The sequence below is a fragment of the Asterias amurensis genome, chromosome 11 (assembly GCF_032118995.1).
Source record: "Asterias amurensis chromosome 11, ASM3211899v1".
Classification (NCBI taxonomy): Eukaryota; Metazoa; Echinodermata; class Asteroidea; order Forcipulatida; family Asteriidae; genus Asterias; species Asterias amurensis.
This window is the reverse complement of record NC_092658.1, coordinates 14,993,665-15,013,534: the sequence shown is the minus strand read 5'-3', so window position 1 is coordinate 15,013,534 and position 19,870 is coordinate 14,993,665. Positions and strand designations below refer to the sequence as shown.

The 19,870-nt window shown below is 39.0% G+C and overlaps 2 protein-coding genes across 5 annotated transcripts in view; one reads left to right on the top strand and one right to left on the bottom strand.

Moving 5' to 3' along the window:
• LOC139944441 (arrestin domain-containing protein A-like) overlaps positions 1-19,870 on the top strand; it is a 34,116-nt gene that overhangs the window by 4,354 nt on the left and 9,892 nt on the right. The window contains exons 3-7 of one of the 2 annotated variants that reach the window (XM_071941460.1): positions 14,147-14,339; positions 15,754-15,863; positions 16,395-16,468; positions 16,905-17,021; positions 19,548-19,610. In XM_071941460.1, coding sequence (XP_071797561.1) covers positions 15,802-15,863; positions 16,395-16,468; positions 16,905-17,021; positions 19,548-19,610 — 316 coding nt within the window. In that variant the 5' untranslated portion in view covers positions 14,147-14,339; positions 15,754-15,801. Of the gene's footprint in view, positions 1-14,146; positions 14,340-15,753; positions 15,864-16,394; positions 16,469-16,846; positions 17,022-19,547; positions 19,611-19,870 lie in introns of those variants that run through there. The other variant, XM_071941461.1, reaches the window with a different exon arrangement.
• On the bottom strand, positions 113-12,215 carry LOC139944596 (beta-1,4-galactosyltransferase 6-like). Of its 3 annotated transcripts, none has more exons than XM_071941651.1 (8): positions 11,796-12,215; positions 7,921-8,031; positions 7,312-7,368; positions 6,890-7,167; positions 5,966-6,082; positions 3,769-3,956; positions 1,562-1,786; positions 113-1,015 (listed from the first exon to the last, which is right to left on the bottom strand). In XM_071941651.1, the coding sequence occupies exons 1-8, from the start codon at positions 12,070-12,072 to the stop codon at positions 823-825; spliced, it is 1,446 nt and encodes a 481-aa protein (XP_071797752.1). In that variant the 5' UTR covers positions 12,073-12,215; the 3' UTR covers positions 113-822. The 3 variants fall into 3 exon arrangements, with proteins under 3 accessions (XP_071797752.1, XP_071797753.1, XP_071797754.1); XM_071941652.1 differs by lacking the exon at positions 11,796-12,215 and adding an exon at positions 9,108-9,778; XM_071941653.1 differs by lacking the exon at positions 11,796-12,215 and adding an exon at positions 9,117-9,778.

Sequence of the window (19,870 nt, the reverse complement as noted above, 5' to 3'; positions counted from 1 at the left end):
GAGTAATTATCAATAGTGTCCAGTGCATTTTAAGTTTTAAGTAATTTAAACTTTAATCAGTTTTGTGATCAGATGAACCGGTCACATTTCAATTCAAATGAACACAAGGATAATCTTTTCAAGAAAATTTATTCTAAAACCATCAATTATATTATGAACACATGTACATTTTTGTAAAAAAAGTGGTTTCATAGAATCTCATTTGGTTGCGACAACGAAAACACAAGAGATGCTAACAAAAATTCGATTGATTAAATTTTGATTGTTTGCGACAGTCTCCATGGTAACCCAGTCGCCAAAGGGTACCAGTTCATTTCGACGTCAGCCTCGTTTATGGCACTTTGATGTGCCACAGTTTCAAGTTGACTTATTATTCGGAAGCTCATTTCGCGAAGTCAACACATTGTTCCGAGTTTGTCTCCAAGCAATGTTCAGTCAAGGATTTCTTCACTCTTTTTTAAAAGGGCATACTCACAGACCAAGGTGGCAGTGTATACAAGCACAGTCCAGACAGAATATGTTTCTCACGCTTGGGTCAGTATGAAACAGAAGATGCTACAAAATGACCCAAACTCGCGACATCTTGTTGAGAACATCACATTCTTATTCCATGCAGAACATATTATAAATCTATTCTGTCTTTCTTCCAATAATGTCTCTCGTGCAGATATAATAGGCTGTATTCCTTGCGTTTTGCGAATAAAAATCTAATAACTTAGACTTCATAAATCTATTTTCTTCCTTTTTATATGTCTCTCCAGCATAAAGGCGAGATTCCTTAAGACATTTTGCCACTCAATGCACAAGTCTCGATACTAAGACTTATGGGTCTTCTTTCTTGGGTCTCTTGTAATCTTTTGAGCACATAGTCCATGAGGGATTCCAATCCACATCAGTGATGTTAACGGAGATCATTGTGTAGAGGGGCTCTAAAAGTACTTTGACCGGTGGATAAACTAAATTGGAAAGCCCATCGGTTGTAAGTCTCTGATGGGCGTAATCAAGCAGACAGACCCTGTAGAAAAAAAAAGATTCATGGAAAGTTTTGAAAGAAAATTTAATTACTGTTATATATATTAAATGAACCCTGGATGCCCCACCCACGAGTTAACTTAATCACTGTAAAAACAGTATAGCAGCAAGCCTGGTGAAGAAACCTGTAAACAAGGGTCCTTATAGATTGTTAATACGCATGAAACGAGAAAACGAGAAAAGTTTATTCTATACTTTCAAGCCAAATCGTGGCATGATGAGTAGCTTTTTAAAGACACTGTGTGTGTGTGGGGGGGGGGGGGGGGTGACACCTTAGGTAATTGTCAAAGACCAGTGGGGCTTCTCACTTGGTGTATCCCAATTTATGCATGAAAACAACAAACCTGTGATTTTGTTTACTCAATTGGTCATCGAAGTTGTGTGAGAATAATGAAAGAAAAAAAACACCATTGCTGCTTTCAGACCTTATAAAAGGCTTCACGTCCGAACTCTCTTATTATTTAGTCTATAGTAAGATAACCTCTTTCAGGGGGCAACTTCTCAACAACGGCTCTCCATTGCTCGTTACCTTTTCGTGTTCCTAGGAGCACTCTTGTGGTGTTCAGAGATGACATTGTAGAAGCCCGTCACTCCCCAAGGTCGTGTCTTGAAGAATCCTTGGGACTTAATGCGAATAAGGATATCGTCATCCTCGCCTCCCCAACCAAAGTACACGTTGGGGAAACCGTTAAACTTGATAATCTGGTTTCGAGTAAACCCAGTTATTGCACCGAAGAACATGCTGTATTGCAACCTGTAAACGATTAGTGATGTAATCATTGGTTATTGCACAGAAGGATGATGTACTGCAAAGTAATAAACGATTAGTGATGTTATTGGTTATTGCACCGAAGAACATGTTGCATGTCACATGCCCGAACGGCAAACTATGATAACCGATTAGTGATGTAATCATTGGTTATTGCACCGAAGAACATGTTGCATGTCGCATGCCTGAACGGCAAACTATGATAATCGATTAGTGATGTAATCATTGGTTATTGCACCGAAGAACATGTTATACTGCAACTTATAAACGATTTTAATTGCAACCTAATAAACAATTAGTGGTGATGTAAACACTGAGTAGATGTGAGAGCCAACTCGTTTTTGATAAATTTTGTGTTAAACAAAGTGTGTCTATTAAAGAGTAAAACTTGAACCTGCAACCTCACGGTGCTGGCATTCCACCAACTGATCATCAATGAATATTCACATATAATATGATAGCAGCGTATACCCAACGGCCGCACACTTCCCATGTCATTCATGACATGTAATTAGCATGTGGAAAAATGGCGAACGTGTCCAGTCGACCAAGGGCGTTTAGTTTACTGCAAGGACGTTTTTGCACGGGGCCGGACACAACTGCATATGCAAATGTGTCCGGGCGGACACAACTGCATTATGCAGCAGCAGCGTCCGGGCGGACACGATTACATGTGCAATAATGTCCTCCGGATAGTATTGCATAGAGGACATAGTTGCATGCGACACCGGCGCTCAACACTGAGCACGAACACACCACTGCATTATGCAGCAGCGTCCGGGCGGACGTGATTGCATGTGCAATAATGTCCTCCGGGTAGTATTGCATAAAGGACATAACTGCATGCGACACCGGCGCTCAACACTGAGCACGAACACATAAATGCAGTTGGTGGAATGCCCAGCACGTCTGGGGGTCGCAGGTTCAAGTCACACTCTAAGTCAATTTCTCTCTGTTCAACCCAAATTATTTTAAAGTTGACCCAGTCAGTTCCCCTTGTGGTTTATTATTTATATCATTTTACAAAGACATTCAACAATGTACAATAGCATCAGTTAATCACAAAATGGAGGTTTTACGGTTTTGTCCTGTTTCTTTTGTAATTTCGTTGTTTCTTGAGTGGATTAATATTGTATGACACTTAAAAAAGTGCCCGCACTTAAAATAAAAAAAAAAATAAAAAATAAAAAAAGTGCAATAACAGGCTATTTTACAGTAGGCAAGTAGTATCGGTAATTGCAACACCTTTTATACTACTGATAATAAATCGTTGAGCAGAAAATTGAAAGTAACAAAAGAACATTGGGAAGATTGCATCTTGTTTCCATGCATGGCGTCTATAGAAACATCCAGAGACATTGGCAGACTTTATGTGTAATTTATTGCAGCAGGTGCTGGTACAGTCAGACAGAATTCCAATTATTTATTTATGTCAGTTTTTCATCTTTAATATCCGCAAAGTACAGTATCATTATGGTATAAACAAAAAGGCAACCGACAATTACAGTATATGCTCCAAATAAGCCAAACCTTGCAAAACATGTTGTCATACCGCGGTAACAAATTCTGAAATTTGATTGGTCGAGAACCAATCACGTGCAGTGCAACAAATACGCGTATATTGTAGAATGTAAGGGCCTTGTCACACGAGGCAACTTTTGCAAGCAACTTGGAGGCAACCAGCTGCAGCGCATGGTACAGGACCACTTTTGTAGCAAATGGGTCATGTTTCAAACATTGTCTTAATACGATCCACAAGAGCAATAGATGAACATTTAAATGTGAATGCTTTTTCTTAAGATTGTCTGGAACTGGTTGCCTGTAAGTTGCCTTGTGTGACATGGCCCTAAAGTTTGTGGTATTTTTTATCAGTTGCCAGCTTTTAAATCGTTGTCTAATTATTCTGTTATGCGCTAAGCTTGTTTTTGAAAGGGTGCAAGTTAGTAAATTATTGTTTGTTGTCTCACCTATAATCCCATCTGTCAGCACCAGAGATGAAATGCCTCGGCATGTGACTACAACCATAGTAGTTAGCATCATTGAGTGGAAGATGGTCTACATCGTGGAAAATGAAACAATCCCACTTGGTGAAATTAAGAGCTTGCTGAAAACCAACATTCATCAACATTGCTCGGTTGAATTGTAGATCGTTTGCCTGCGGGGAAAATAATGGGTTTTTTTTGTGTGTTTTTTCAGATAATAAATAATTCTTGCATTGTTATACCTGTATAATAGGCCAACATGTAATCACAGCGAACGATTTCGTCCAAACTTTTTGCAAAGCAAATCAAACTTTTGCAAATCAAATTTAAAAGTTTTAATCATTCCATCCACATTTTATTTTATTTCAAAATATTGCAGATAAATAAACTAGTGAAACACATAAACTGTTTCTGGGCAACGTTTCAGAAAATGCTTTTGAGAGTCGACCCTGTGGCAATTTTAATTTTTTCATTGCGAACTAAAAAATACAAAAGTCACATCTCCAGGCACATATCTGGATATTATAAAACATAAATGTGCATCAATATTAGGCCGATTGGCGTTTGGGTTGTGGGTTCATCAGTGATTGGCAGCGTAAAATAACCTGCAACCATAGAATTGTCAGGAACTGTACATTTTACAATGTTCAGTTCAAATACAGCATAGCCCACAACGATTGTTCGTGAACTTTTGCTGGTCTGGAAACTTGACTCCACTTCGGAGAAATAAGAGCCCATAGCAGGCAGGAAGCGTTGTTGCGGTTGTGTGGCCTTCCACATAGCACGTCCGGCAATAGTCGGGGAAAATCTTAATTTCAAGAGATGGGGCATGTTTGTGTTTCATAATTGAGGTTAAAATAATGGGTCATTTAAAACAACAACAGACAAGAAAACCTCGTTGAGGTTAAAATAATCGCAACTTTGACGATCAATTGGGTTGAAATTTTCACAGGTTGGTTAGTTTATGCATATGTTGAGATACACCAAGTGAGAAGACTCATGGTCTTTGATAATTACCAATAGTGTCCAGTGTCTTTTAAGTTTGCACCCATGCGTTGCCGATCGTCGTTTTATGAAGCGCTGCCCCTCGTTTTAATCCTAACATTAAACTGAAAATGTGTGCAACACACTGTGTGGCTATTTTTTATGAAACGTAATATTTTTTATAATACGTAAATTATTATTATAATTTTTTTTTTTAATCTTCGGACATAATTCTTTATTGGCAGGGGCCGTCCAGGGTAAGGCAGAAGTTTTAATAACTGTCATCAAAGCGATGTGCCTTCCCAGATCCCTCAAAAAAAAACCAACATACATCAATGTTTCCACTGTTATGTGGGTGTGTTGTGTGTTGTGTGATCATGTTTTTTCCCGTAACAATATTGCAGGTAGAGGGCGCTATTCAAAATAAAATTCAATATTCAAAATTGCAGTGGTCGTCGTCTTTTATGAATACAATCGCTATCCGAAATATTTTATGCAAACAAATAGTTAATGCGTTTCTACCTTGTAGCAGAGCCTTTCTCGAGTTGGTTTTATGTGTATTGAGTCTGCGGTAACACCATTGTATACATCTACTTTGCTGTATACTGTAGATTTTTTTAATTTATTTTTTGAGAAATTGTCCAGTACTGCCGCGGGGGAGATCTCTAAATCCGGGAGACTATACTAAATTCTGAAAGGAACTGTCATGGCCTGCTTTCCAAGAAGAGTATAAGATAGTAATACTCAGACAAATTCTCAACAAATAAATCTACACAGCAAAGTAGATAATACAAACACACAACTGAATACATTGATATACCTTCTCACCATGCTATACCCAAAATATTAATAGACCTCGCAATGTCAAATGCCCGAGTTTTTGCCAACCCAGGTTTGGAAACTATGGAAAGTAATAAATGCAAATCATAAAAAAAACAGATAGCCAAACATTTAGAAAGGTTTCACAAATATTAAAAAGTAATGATGTTGAATCAAAAACTCAGCGCATTGATCTTTTTACAGACAAGAAATGTTGATTTTTATCACAATTTCTTTAAGGACGATTGATTGTTAACATTGGGCCGGCCATGCCAACCGGTGCACTTTGTTTATTAACAAAGGATGGAAGGGTCTTTGTAGGGAGGTTTTTTTAAATTAAATTTTGTGGAAATACTTTTTTATCAATAAAAGCTCTTACCTGTTCAATAACGTAGATACCGAACTCGAGGTTTTGCCTCTTGAGAAACGGCACAATATTTCTGAGGAAAATCGGGAGCTGGAACCATCTGTCTCGAAATGGAACAATAAGTGCCACCTAAAGTAAAACATAAAACCAACAAACCCAATACCGATCAGTTAATAATTATTCATGTAGAATAAAAGCAGAGAAATTGTTTTTTTTCTTCTGATGACACTTTTAAACTGAAGGCTTTTTGCTGTTGTTGTTAATAGAAGCAGTGATTGTATTCCCTAATTCTGTCTACATTGCTTTTATTTTCGAGCAAAATGTTGCAACCGCGGTCTTTTTTCTAAAATGCCTCAGGAATGTATAGATAATTAATAAATGGATGCCCAAAACACGACAATGTCAACATATCGTACCAAGAAAAAATCAGACTATGGGAACATTTAAAGTAAAGATCGTAAGCATCTGTATTCGCTTTTCGGCAAATTATAACAGTTGGCAGTGCAAACCCACGACATGCACACATTTTTTCATTACATTGTTTTCAAACTATTGACATAGCATGAAAATAATTTAGCAGAAAATTCAAGACCGCATTGAAGTCACCAAGACGCCATCTGCAAATATGTGTACACGCGGCAAACTTTTTTCTTTACCCTGCAGCGAGGGTCATGTCTTGAGATGAGACTACGTTATTAACATCCCCATTGAATGATATTTCAAAAAGCGTTGCAACGTAATCTCTATTTCAAGAAGACAGATATTGGTACAGTGCAAAACCCCGCTGCGGTGTAAACAAAAATATACGCGCGCGGCAAACAGGAATGGCTGATGAACAGGAGAGGGCGTCCTACTCGAATGACAATCATGTGCAAGAAGTTGATATATTGATTTTTTTTATAAAAAATTAAGCCGACAGACTTGCGGAAACTGTACCTTCCATCTAGGGTGACAATTCGCTGGTATCCAGTGCCCTCCTGATAAATAATAGTAATCATCGTCAACCAATGTCGCTTGGGAGAGAACCGCGTCGACGGGCGTCGTAATTGACTTTTTGCGTTGCGAATCTTTATGACTTGCAGAAAAGTACAGATTTTTCACCATTGCGTTGTCTGCGTGTAGAAACTTTCTAATTGACTGCGTTGATCTCGTTAAGATCTGCTCCTCTACGTGATAGAGCTCTGTCCAGTTCATATAAAGCGTTACATTACCCTCTGGAATGGAAGAAAGGAACAAATTGGGTAGGGGTTTACATTGAATGCATTGAGAAATATTGTTCTTCTCATTTACATCTTATCTTATGGAATGTTTTAGGCATTAGACAATTATTGGTAATGACTTTTATTATCTCTATGTACCTGTGCCGGCGAAATCGTTTTCTTCGCAAAGTTCGTCTGCCTTTCCATATCTCAGATCTATAAAAAAAGAAATTATAAGAATGATAGCACACTTTGTCTCTTAAGCCTTTAAGCTCGGGTAGTTCATGGAGAAGGTAGCTTCAACATGGGGGTAGCTTCAACATGGGGGTAGTTCACGGGCCTTATTCTTGAAATGGCCGGAAGTGGCGATTTTAGCCCCAAAATATGCCACCATGACAAACTGACTGTGGCTGTCGTTTTCACTTATTGGCTTGTGTGGCATGACAAACGTATAGAAATGTAGTCTTCAAATAATAAGACCCTGCATGCAGTGTGTAATTGGCATAAAACTCCCAGATCAGAACTAACAGAGAATCCGGGTCGCTCCGAGTCACAGGCGGGGGCCTGACCCTTTTTTAATCAGGCTGATTTAACAATGAGATTAAAACTGGTTTAAAATCGGATGTTTACTCGGATTCCGCGTCCGTTTGACCCATTTCTGAATCCCTTTGACCCCAATCTGGGTCAGGCCAATATGACCAATTCCCAATCTGGATCAATTTTGACCGGGAATGTTTTCAGAGTGCATGTTTATAATACACATCGTACCTGGATCGAGAATGGACACTCTCCTCGAAGGATCAGATGCTGTATCAATGCTTGTACGTATCCTGGTCAACAACTGACTAACCACGGACTCGCCTCCATCGTGCTCTGTACCTGTAATTAATGTCATAATATAACATTTAGTTAATTTTTTACATTATTATATAAAAACTACTGACGGAGGCGATTGCCTCCATCCCCCTGGCCATTGCCTTGTCCGGTAGAAATGCATTACAGCTTCCTCATAGGGTGTCCTTCCATCAAGGAGAAAATGCATTGGTGCCCCTGCCCTTTCAATACACGGGGCTGGCTGTACACTTATGTACACAGAAATTATACCGTTTATCTTGGTTGGGGCCCAAGAGTTGAACATGGAAGTCCGCTACAGCATTCGTCCCCGTATTATTATGTCAGCCATAGTGTGGGAACGAGTCGGGGGATATTGTAGAGAGGAGTTTCAAGTTGAAAAAGGAGTCACACATCCAGTGGTGTTAATATTGTTTTTGAAATAAGCCTCAGCACAGACATTATTCGGCCAGATTCAGATGTTCAGTGCGTAAACTGCTTGTTGAAACTGGAAGATACGTCAGTTTCAAATTTAATGAATGTGTTGCCCTCATCGTATCGAATATACTTGGAAACAGAAATGCATTTTGTACATTATGTTTGTCCAAAATGTTTGAGAAAAAACACATGTGTGATACTGTGTGTAAAAGTAATGCGATTTTAGTGAATGATATCGGAAGGAGACAAACTTTTTTATGACCCCTCAGGAAAAAGTTATTGTACATTACTTAGCCAAGAGTAAAAGAACTCACTGTTAAAAATAAATTGTTTTGGGGTTTAACCATGGAGGTAGCCTCCATGGTTTAACATTGAGGCTTTTGCTAAACAAAACTCCTCCGCCATGATGTAAACAGCAATTAATTTGTATATTTTAATTATTGTTGTAACTTTTACCCATTGTGGGTTATGTTCCTTTATGGAATAAAACAAGAAATCAAATCAAATCTATAAGATACATCACACGGCCGTATCCACCAAGAAGGTGCCCAAGGCGCTTGTTAACAACACGAGAGACAGCTTGAAGAGGATTTTAAGTGTTAATGAATTATGAGAACGATTCATCAGGGTTTGTAAAGTGTTGCAAGTTAGAGCCCAGTATACCGTCACCATCAACCATGGCTTACCATACTTACTCTCCAAAGAACTCCACAGAACTGTGGTGCTGAGAAGTGCGAATCCAACCAGCACCCACATAAAGATGGGTAAAACTTTACCCAGTGCTTGGTGGGTAAACCACGGCGGTGAGGTCGACGAGCAGTACTGCCTCGCCAACGAGGGTATAGCTACGCATCTACTGAGTAGCCTCATGGTTGTGATTGGTCCACAATCGAGTATTGTAATTGCACCAATTAATTAAGAATGTACTCCAGAATCTTAGCAAATCATCTCCAAGAAGAAGGAATCAGATGAGATCATGGTTGCAGAAAACTCAAGTTTTTTAGTTCAAGATTTCATTCTGGACTTTCATACCAAACCACTCCTGCGAAATCAAAGATGGCACCGGCCTATGGCGTATAGTTGTCCTGGGTGACCACGGTTGTGCATTTATTTCTCCAATTCTGACGCTACTGTGATCACAAGTCTTGTAGATTCATGATTCCTTCATGATTTCTCGTGACGATTGGTAGATTCTTCAAAGACATCTTAGTTTTCAGGTGTCCATGTACGGTTGGCCCCAATGGTACAATCTTGTTGAGAAGCCGGACATTGCGATGCGGGCACGACTGTATACCGAACACGTCGAAGGTACACCGACTCTTAATCCATAAGCAAAGAATGGTTACATAACCGAATGAATAGATCATAAAAGGCCACCTTCGGACAGTCTACCTCCATGGTTCAACCCTTGTTGACTCAAAAGAGACTTAATAAAAGACGGGTACTTGACGGCTTTTCTTTCACGCGCGCGGATGTCATGCGGATGTCGTAGAGATGTTTCCGTCCTGACGGAATGTTGGACGCACTTGAAAATATCTTCAAAGCATTATATGTTTTTGCTTACAAAAACAGTTGCAGGCAGTGTAAACATTTTATGTAATCCACCATTACATAAACTGACAAACCTGTAGAGGTTTGTGATCGATCGACCATTTTTTGGGTCACGAGAAATAGTGAAAACCCGATCATACGCATTATTGGCACGACATCGATTTAAAAACGCTCACTAAGCGATAAATTTAAAACGGGAAACGAGATTTATTTACTTCTCATCAAATTAACATTTCAGACAGAAATATTTCAATGGACGTTTTCTACTCGTCATCATAAGACCGTGTATGTTAATCTTAGATCTTATTTCTTCTTTACCAGTTCTGTAATTTGCCTTTATAGCTATGCGGACTTCATTTCAAATGTTCTCGATCTTCGAGGAACAGCGGCCAATCAGTCAAAATAAAGTTACCATACAATTAAATAAATGTTGTTTAATTTTTTTTTTTTTTTTTTTTTTTACAAATCAACAACCTCAATCAAGTCATCTAACGGTACCATGCTTGGTCGAGCCGCAAGCGTCTTTCATCTTTCATCGAGTTCCGGTTGGAGTTGTTGTGTTTTACTTTTTGTTGAACTATAGCGAGAGAAGTCGCTCAAAACTGCAGACGTTCAGAACTATGGAGTACATGTACCTTTGCAATTTCAAACAAGTTTCAAACTATTCCAATATACCCCCCCCCCCCACCCGCCTTGCATCACGCCCACACCACCACACTGCCGAGTTTGGTCTGGGGTGACCGAATCCTTGTCGCTTGCTCCCAACCGGGCACCATCGACGGGGCTCCGGGCATGTTGTTCCAACTCTTTATTGATAATTTGTAACATTTTGAGAACGTCTTTCGGGGGACCTGCATCTTTCGCCTCATCCATCTCCTAATGAAACAAACTACACTAACATCGCAACAGGTTTTTTGCAAAGCTTCTATGAAGTTTATAAGCATGTACCTATACTATTAAAAGCGTAACCCGCGCCATCTTGGATTGAAAATTAGAAGGTCCAGTGGCATGGCATCCTTGTGGAATCCAACACGGTTGTGTCGTTACAGACGTCGGGTTGCAAGTCTACAAAACCCTGAACCGAACTCACTCTTACGAGTTGTCTGATTGGCTGGAGTCACGAGCGATATCTCCTAACATGTGTGGTTGTCTGGTTTTGATGTGGGCCACCTGTTGGTCGACGAGGGAAGCCGTAGGCTGCACACAGAGTCACCTCTGTGGTTGTCTGGTTTTGATATGGGCCACCCGTTGGTCTAAGGGGGCGAGCGGGGTGCCGTTTAAAGGCTCTGGAAACCTTTAGTCATTGCCAAACAGTATCCTCAACATTTGGGCCCATTTGGTCATTGAAGTTGCAAGAGAATAGTGGAAGAAAAACACCCCTGTTGCACGCTTTCAGACGCCCGAAAAGGCTTCTAAGAATAATTTCGGGCGTTTAAAAAGGAAAAGGGCAATGTATCTAAGCTTCCAGTGGTGGATTTCACTAAGATTTAAGACTAGTCTTATCTCGAGTTAGGACGAGTTACTCATCCTATTACTTAGGACCGGGCCTTAAGTTTATAATATAATATCTACCAGGACTATTCTAAGTCTGGACTAGCATATTAGTCCTATTTTTGTTTGTTAAATCGTCTCCAGATCCCATGGGGTCTGACAAATTTCCGGGCAAGATAGACACGAAAGTGGTTTTGAAATAATTGTGAATCCTACCTCCATGTGTTAACTAAGATTTTGGGTCATTATTGCCCTTTTCTTTGGAAGACATTGACCAGACCTCACGGGATCCTGAGTCAATTCTGACATATCAAGCCTTAAAGCAAACTTACCATCATAGAGAGTGCTCACAGATAACCATAACGACACAGTTGACAACATTGCCAGCAACATAAGAAACGAGAATATTGCCTGAAATTCTAGTGTTCTCTCGGGGCCGGCGGCGGGCTGGTGGTTCACGGTACCGTACTCTTGCCGATCGTGTCCCCATGTTTGGCTGGCTTTTCTAGTTAGCTCACTGGATAGTTTATTTGTCAATATATTGAAATAGTGGTAGGTGGATCTGATAACTGTCCGCAGTGAACGGTATACAAGTCGGCTGAGCTTCATGCCGAGATTGAGTTCGAGAAGAGGAATCGATCCTGCACACGTCACCTAAACATGGCCGACACTTTTATTGCATGATGGAAAAATAAAGCAATTATAAATACTTATCGAAGCGTTGTTATGTCAATAATTCAGTTTTTCATGATGGCATAGACCAAAAACAGACTCTATAAACGTGCATGGCTAGAGGCCTATTCATCCATGCAGACAAAAGACCCAACCTTGATTATTTTTTCGGGTGTAGTGAACTATGCTCAAGGTTAATCGATAACTCAACAAGGTGGGTTTCTATGCACGATGTGAAGTGTTTGGTTGAATAGGGTAGACCACGGTACAGCATTGAAATCGTCACCACTTGCAGTTTTATGTAGGTTAGGCCATACACCCACTTAAAAATTGTCACAAGAAATTGAGAGTTTCTATCCGAGATTGTACTAAAATTGTAATCATTCACCAAGTGCCGAGATACATCAGATCAAATCAACACCGTAATTTTCATTAAATACATGGGGAGGGCCTTCAACGGTTTGATGATGAACTTATAGCCACTATTTTTTATGCAAGTCGCCAAAGTTCAAAGAAAATTCAATCCACTCAAAGTACTAAAACCTCCCACGCCTTTATCCGCCTCAATGTGTTCTTATTCACGGGGTGGATTTCACAAAGGTAGTCCTAACTTAGGACTAGTCCTAGGCAATGCTAAGAGATAGGACCAGTCCTAAGTTAGGATGAGTTACTGGTCCTAACTTAGGACCAGTCCTATCTCTTGGCATTGCTTAGGACTAGTCCTAAGTTAGGACTACCTTTGTGAAATCGACCCCTGCTCCCCCATGCCGAAGGTAACATTTTAGAGGGGCACAGGGGACATTTATTTATTTTTAATTGATGCATGGCATTGAACAAATTGGGGTAAATTTGGGACACTATTATTGGCAGATTCTCAAAGTTAGCACAAGCTGAGTAAAAGCTGCCAGATATAGTTACATCACTGTTTGTTTGAAATCCAAAGCGGGAGTCATTGTTGTGGTCAATTTGTGAGGAAACTTTGTTTTTGTTTTATGACATTCTTTTTGTTTCTGTTTGGTTCTTCTCTTGTTACATCCTTTTAGAACCCGGAACGACGTGGCTGATCATATACGTTTACCAGTGATTATTAGAAGTGACGTCATGTTCCATAAAGACATCTTGGAAACGACCTGGGCCCAATTTCATAGAGCTGCTAAGCACAAAAATTTGCTTAGCATGAAATTTCTTTCTTGATAAAAACAGGATTACCAACCAAATGTCTGTTTGTTGCATATTGCTTGTTACTAGTAATCAGCTGTTGTTTGCTTATCCTGAAAATCACATGGAAATTTGGTTGGTAATCCTGTTATTATCAAGGAAGAAATTTCATGCTAAGCAAATTTTTCGTGGTAGGCTCTAAGGATCCACAAGTGGAAGAAATCCATGCTAATGTGTGGACCCATGTGGAGCAATAAACTAGACATAACTGGGAAATCATTCATGCACCAAGCTGATTATCATAATTATAATGTGTGGGCCCAACAAAATAATTGAATATTTGAACGTTCTGGGGTCATGCAATTGATTGTGTAAATGTAAGAATCTACCTGGTGTAGGCCTACGTGTTCTTTTGGTTGTGACTCTTTTTAGGAGATTTGAAAGTTGTTCCTATATACTTGGGAATTATAGGAGTGAAAACTGGCAGCAAGTCGGTTAAGGAAACAAACCATTAATTTCCGGGGATGTTCTTTTCTGGGGTTAGGCCTAATTAGCAGAAAATCAGACCTTTCAAAATTTTAAAAGAATTTAGAAGTTTAGTGGCCTGAAAAAAAAATATCTGATTGGTTTTCAAGACGCTGGGAGACTTTTGAATAGCAAGTAGCATTGGTTACTATGGGTGCGTTCGTTTAGCTCCCCTGGGTCGACCCCGGTGTGTGGTGGTTTTTTTTTTTTGCCAGGACGAACGTTAGTCCTGGAAAAAAAACCGCCACACACCGGGGTCGACTCAGGGAAGCTACTAAACGAACGCACCCTATGTGAGTTTATTTAGTGTACATTCAATATTTTACAGTTTGCATAAAGCGCCCTCTGTTGTCCAGTTTGAGTCAGCGGCAGCTATGTTTGGGGGAATTCCCTTGGGGTTATCAGTTCAAAGAACTGCCACTCCGGGGAGTGACCAAGCTTGTTGCTTGTTTGGCCAGCGACTTTGATCATAAAAACGGATCAACACGACTGCATGGATGATATGGCTTTAAGGTGTAGCAGTAAGTATTATATCATGGGGGTAGAATTAGACCTAATTCTACCTTCAAGAGTCCATTATTATCTACCCCATGACTATTATTAGTACTTGATTTGTCTTTTCACCTTTTAAAGTTTTAGTCTTTACCATTTTAATTTTAGCCTTTTGTTTGGTATGTCATGGTTTTCCAGTTCAGTATTTACTCAGTGTGCAGTTTTAATACACCATACATTGTGACCATACAGTGTACAGTTGAGTAACTATCAATGTAGAGTCTAGACTTATTTTGTTAAATTGGTCGAATGGAATTTATGTTTTAGAAATATTTTCCAAATTAATATTTAGATTTAAAAAAAGGTAATTGCTCAAAATAATTATTAGCATAAAACCTTGTCCTTACATGGTAACGAGTAATGGGGAGCTGTTTGTATAGTATAAAATTTAAAAAAGTGAGAAACGCTCCCTCTGAACATGCTCTGTCTGAAAGAACATAGTTTTCTTGAAAGAAGTAATTTTCCACGAATTTGATTTCGAGACCTCATCAGATTTAGAATTTGAGGTCTCGAACTCAAAGCACACAACTTCGTGTGACAAAGGTGTTTTTTTCTTTCATTATTATCTCACGACTTCGACGACCAATTGAGCTCAAATTTTCACAGGTTTGTTATTTTATGCATAATATGTTGAGATACACTAAGTGAGAAGACTGGTCTTTGACAATTACCAAAGGTGTCTAGTGTCTTTAAATTAACCTTTTGGGCAAACTTGACGCGCCATCTCCCAATTTATCTGCCCTAAATTAGCTCAAATTACACTGAAATTGTCCTTTAATCTTACCTAACATTTATCAGGAAGGGTTATTGATTTAATAAACATCCAGAAAACAAGCAGAGGCAAATAGCTTACGAACAGTTGAATAAAAATGTTCTTGTAAATTTAACAACATTAACAATAAGTTCACTAACACTCTGTATCACATCACTATTTATAACACCCCTTCCTTACAAACCCAATCAGCTGTGCATCTGTGTACCGTATATGAAATGTGTGTACGAACGTTATTTGTATGAGGCTGATTTAGTCTGTTGGGGTGTTATAAAACAAGTGTTGACTGCTTTGCTCACGCTATGGTTAAAACTCCTGCTCCTCGGGAAAATGGAACGCTCCGGGGATCACCTTGCAGATCACCATTCCATTTTCCCTCAGCTGTGCCTCGGGAAAGTAGAACACTCCGGGGATCACCTTGGGAGTCATAGTTTTAACCAAAGCACTCGAAGTAGTCAATATTTTATAATAATAGTAATAATATTTGTATACTCTCAGTAGTATCATCAGTTTCAACTCGATACTAAACACAGTGATTTGTCTAGTACATCCTTCAAACATCCTTCAAGAAACTATATAAGGCTCCACATTATTTGGTTTGTCAAACTCAGAATGATCTGACAATAAGATGTCCACCATCATCCATCTCTGAGGACACAATGAATGCAATAGCAGTGAGGACCCATCAAGGAGAGTACTATGCTGGGGAGACAGTCTATGGGTACGTAATGTTTGTATTGTCATCACACCATGCAGGTAGAAAGACAAGGAGCTGACTTATAAGCCTGGGCGACTCGTGTGACTATCACTAGTGTAGGGAACAACTTGCTGTACAACATCAGAACGGCTCCAAGCGAGAACATTTCAAACATCTGCTGAACTGTTTACTCATTATTTTTTGCTTCCGGACTGTTGTGTGAAGTGCTGTATTACTCCCTTTCATTGGTATTATTATTAAAGTCACAACTCTATTAATTGCTTAGTCGAGTTGCGACTACCGTTATTCAACTACTTGATTAATCGTGCTGCCACAACTACTACAAAAATAGTCGCGACCTGCTTGATGAACCAATCATGTCGCTCACAACTACTCACAACAACATAATTTACTTACAAAACTCAACTAGACATGTATGACACAATCCTTCAATCCTTTCAGCACAAATTTTACCATATCGTTACAGCCTGAATTTGCTTCCGATACAATTAGCTGTTCCCGTTAATGCTTCTTACCATTTTGTTATTGTTTCAGGATGATCTACCTCAAAGTTGCGACCCCTGACTTCCAGGCCAAGGTTCAGTTGCTGATATCTGGAATTGAGCACTGTAAGTCTTGTAGTACTGGATAACTGCATGCAAAAAATATTATGTTATTTTCATAACAGCACACTATTGAGTAAAGTATAGATCATTTTTATGAATAAGGGAACAAAAGAGAAGGCAATGAGTTCTTAAATGGCCGTTTAAAACAGGGTCTTGGCCGTCGGCGAGGTCCTTTATCGCACAGCACTGACACTGCAAGGTTTTAATTGGCTCTTAAAGAACAAGTCACGGGTCTTTTATTCCCATTCATGAATGCCTTTTTTGTTTAAAAAAAAGTGCAGAAATGCTAGGAAATCTTTGCAAAATTTGCTGTAAATACCTTTGATCCAAAACTTTGTTACTACAGAGGAGCCGTTTCTAAATTTGTTTTACTATCAACAGCGCTCGAGTAATTACCAATAGTGTCCCCTGCCTTTAAAGAGTGTGTTTGTTGATACAGGTGAATATACACCAGTGGAAGGTGATGATTGGTCAATTAATCATCCAGACGACTGTCTGCGTAACCCTTATGAAGACAGAGTCATGTCAAATCCTGTGGAGATTTTTACTCAAAAAGGTATGTCTGAAGTGAAATTTTTTGAGAAATAATTATTTGTCCAAGCTACTTAATCATTTTATAAACAAAACATTAGATTTGTAAGAGGTGTGGATCGGAGGCTGAACTCATGCCTGAAAACCAAATCGATTTTAAAAGTTATTGTGGGATTATGATAAATAATTAATGAAGACTTTTAACATGGGCTGAATTTACATTATCTTAAAGTGTGCATGGCCAACTGGGTCCAATTGCATGGCTCTGCTTACCACCCTATTCTGCGCTTACGATCACCTTTCTCCAATTACGAGCAGACGTCAAAGTTCTGCGCTAGCTATGTAAGCAAAGAATGCCAAGTAACGTGGAGTGTGCACAAGCCAAAATTCCCTGCTACACGTAACCCGTGAAATACGCTTGAGGTAAAATTGGAGTTCCTTGCTTCCGTTAAAGTGCTGATTCTTGTTTATGGTATTAAATAGAGGTTTTTATTTTTTCAAACTGAAGAGTATATGTTTAGTAACAATAAAACAATTTTTTTTAGAAATTGTTTGCAACGATTTATATGTTAAAAAAATAGATAAAATTGTTTGGGGGTTGACTCCGCCTACCCCTTTTGTGACGTCAATCGAGGTAGAATTTGCCTTGATGCGTAGAGTAAACACACGTGCAAAGTACGTAAGTCCGAGTCATGAGTTTGTACGTTTCGAAAAAAGTTTTTTTCTTGCATTTTTCCGGCAATGCCGACCACGTGTACTGCTGCTAGATGCAGCAAAACAACTAAAGATGGGGTCAGTCTGCATGGCTGGTCAGACTCACAAGAGCAATAGTGCCTAGTGGTCCGGTTCGACATCTTTTTCAGCGCTGTGCAGCATTTTCTCTTCAAATATCGCGCCTCGATTGACTTCACTAACAGTGCCCTCTCGGGTCGGGCCTACTGTAAATAAGATAACTAATTTTTTAAAACCTTAGTTAACTGTTGATTCACATTCCACTCATCAAAACACATATATTAGTGACAAAAGCTTTATTTCAACAAAATACCACTTCCAGGTGACTTTAAGCAGAGCCAACACATTGGGCCCTGTTCAGATTTAATTGGAGTTGACCAGATTTTTTAGATTACAGAGGGTGCCATTTGCTTGCAATAGTAGAGATTTTCTTAAAGGAACACGTTGCCTTGGATCGGTCGAGTTGGTCTTTGAAAAGCGTTTGTAACCGTTTGTTATTAAATGCATATGGTTTGAGAAGATGTTGTAAAAGTAGAATACAATGGTCCACACAAACATGCCTCGAAATTGCACGGTTTTCCTTTTACCTCGTCGACTAACACGGTCGGCCATTTATGGGAGTCAAATTTTTGACTCCCATAAATGGCCGACCGTGTTAGTTTGCACAGTAAAAGGAAAACCACGCAATTTCGAGGCAAATGTGTGTGGATCATTGTATTCTACTTTCCAACATCTTTCCAACCATATGCATTGTATAAAAAATGGTTACAAACGCTTTTTATAGACCAACTCGACCGATCCAAGGCAACGTGTTCCTTTAAGGGATACAGTGATTTTTGTATTTTGTTTCCCATTTCTGAGGTTTCAATGTAAATGGAAAGAAAAGCATTTTTTGTGTACTTTCATTTTATCAGAACACGTGTGGATGAATACATGTAGACCTTCCGCAAAATTATGCACGTCATGGGATTCAACAAGGATGTTGTTTTAGAACAGGATGTGTCCGGAGTCAAGAATAAAATGCTTTCCCGAATGGTGTTTACATAAAATTGCAACATAAACATCAGTTCAATTGTTTGCATTTTGTCCATAAGTGTTTGTGGCTTAGTGTAGTCACAAGCATGGCATACAAACACATGTAGAGAGTGCTGAAGACTCTTTAGCAGGGTATACTTTTCGAAGCAGACCAAAACAGCCTTTTTCAGATCCAACCTTCCCTCAAAGTTTACCGTACTGTTTTTCTGTACCCAAGTTAAAGGCACTGTACACGTTTGGTAATTGTCAAAGACCAGTAGTCTCACTTTGTGTATCCCATTACAACCATAAAATAACAAGCCTGTGAAAATTTGGGCTCACAATTGGTCATCAAAGTTGCGAGACAATGATGAAAGAAAAAACACCCTTGTTGGACGAATTTGTGTGCTTTCAGATATGAATAAAATACTTCTAGCTAGAAGTTTTTTAATATTTTAGTGAGAAATTACCTCCTTCTCAAAAATTAAGTGACTTCAGAGGGAGTCGTTTCCCACGATGTTTTATACTATCAACAGCTCTCCTGGCTTGTTACCAAGTTAATATTTGTTTTGAGTAACTACCAAACGTGTACCTTCCCTTTAACTATTACTTAAAGTTTATTTTGTATTATTACACCAAACCAAAAGCTACACACATAAGTTACTATAAAATTTCCCTGGAAAATTTGAGGGATGAAAGTAGTAACACGTACTGCAACTGTAAATGGACTGGTCTATGCAGTTGGCTATCTATTAGTCCATTGAGAAATCTGATTAATTTATTATTACTTCCTGTTTATTCACAGAACCGCTTCCCATTGGCAACTATAAATTTCCCTTCTACTACAAACTCAAACCAGGACTTCCAAGTAAGTGACTATTAATTGTTTTATTTATTGTCTGGGTTTTTTCTGAGGATGGTCATCTTTTTTTTTCTTTTTTTATCAAGTAAATTCACCAACAACTATTTCTTTAGTTTTCTCTAGGCCCTATTAAAATGGTGTTTTATGTAAAAAAGTTGCATACCAAAAAGGTGATCCCTGGCTGCGTGGATAAAGAATATTTTCACAGGACTCGGGTGAAAGTACTGAGTGTACAGTGCTTGATACTTATAGCAGTAAAAGGGCAA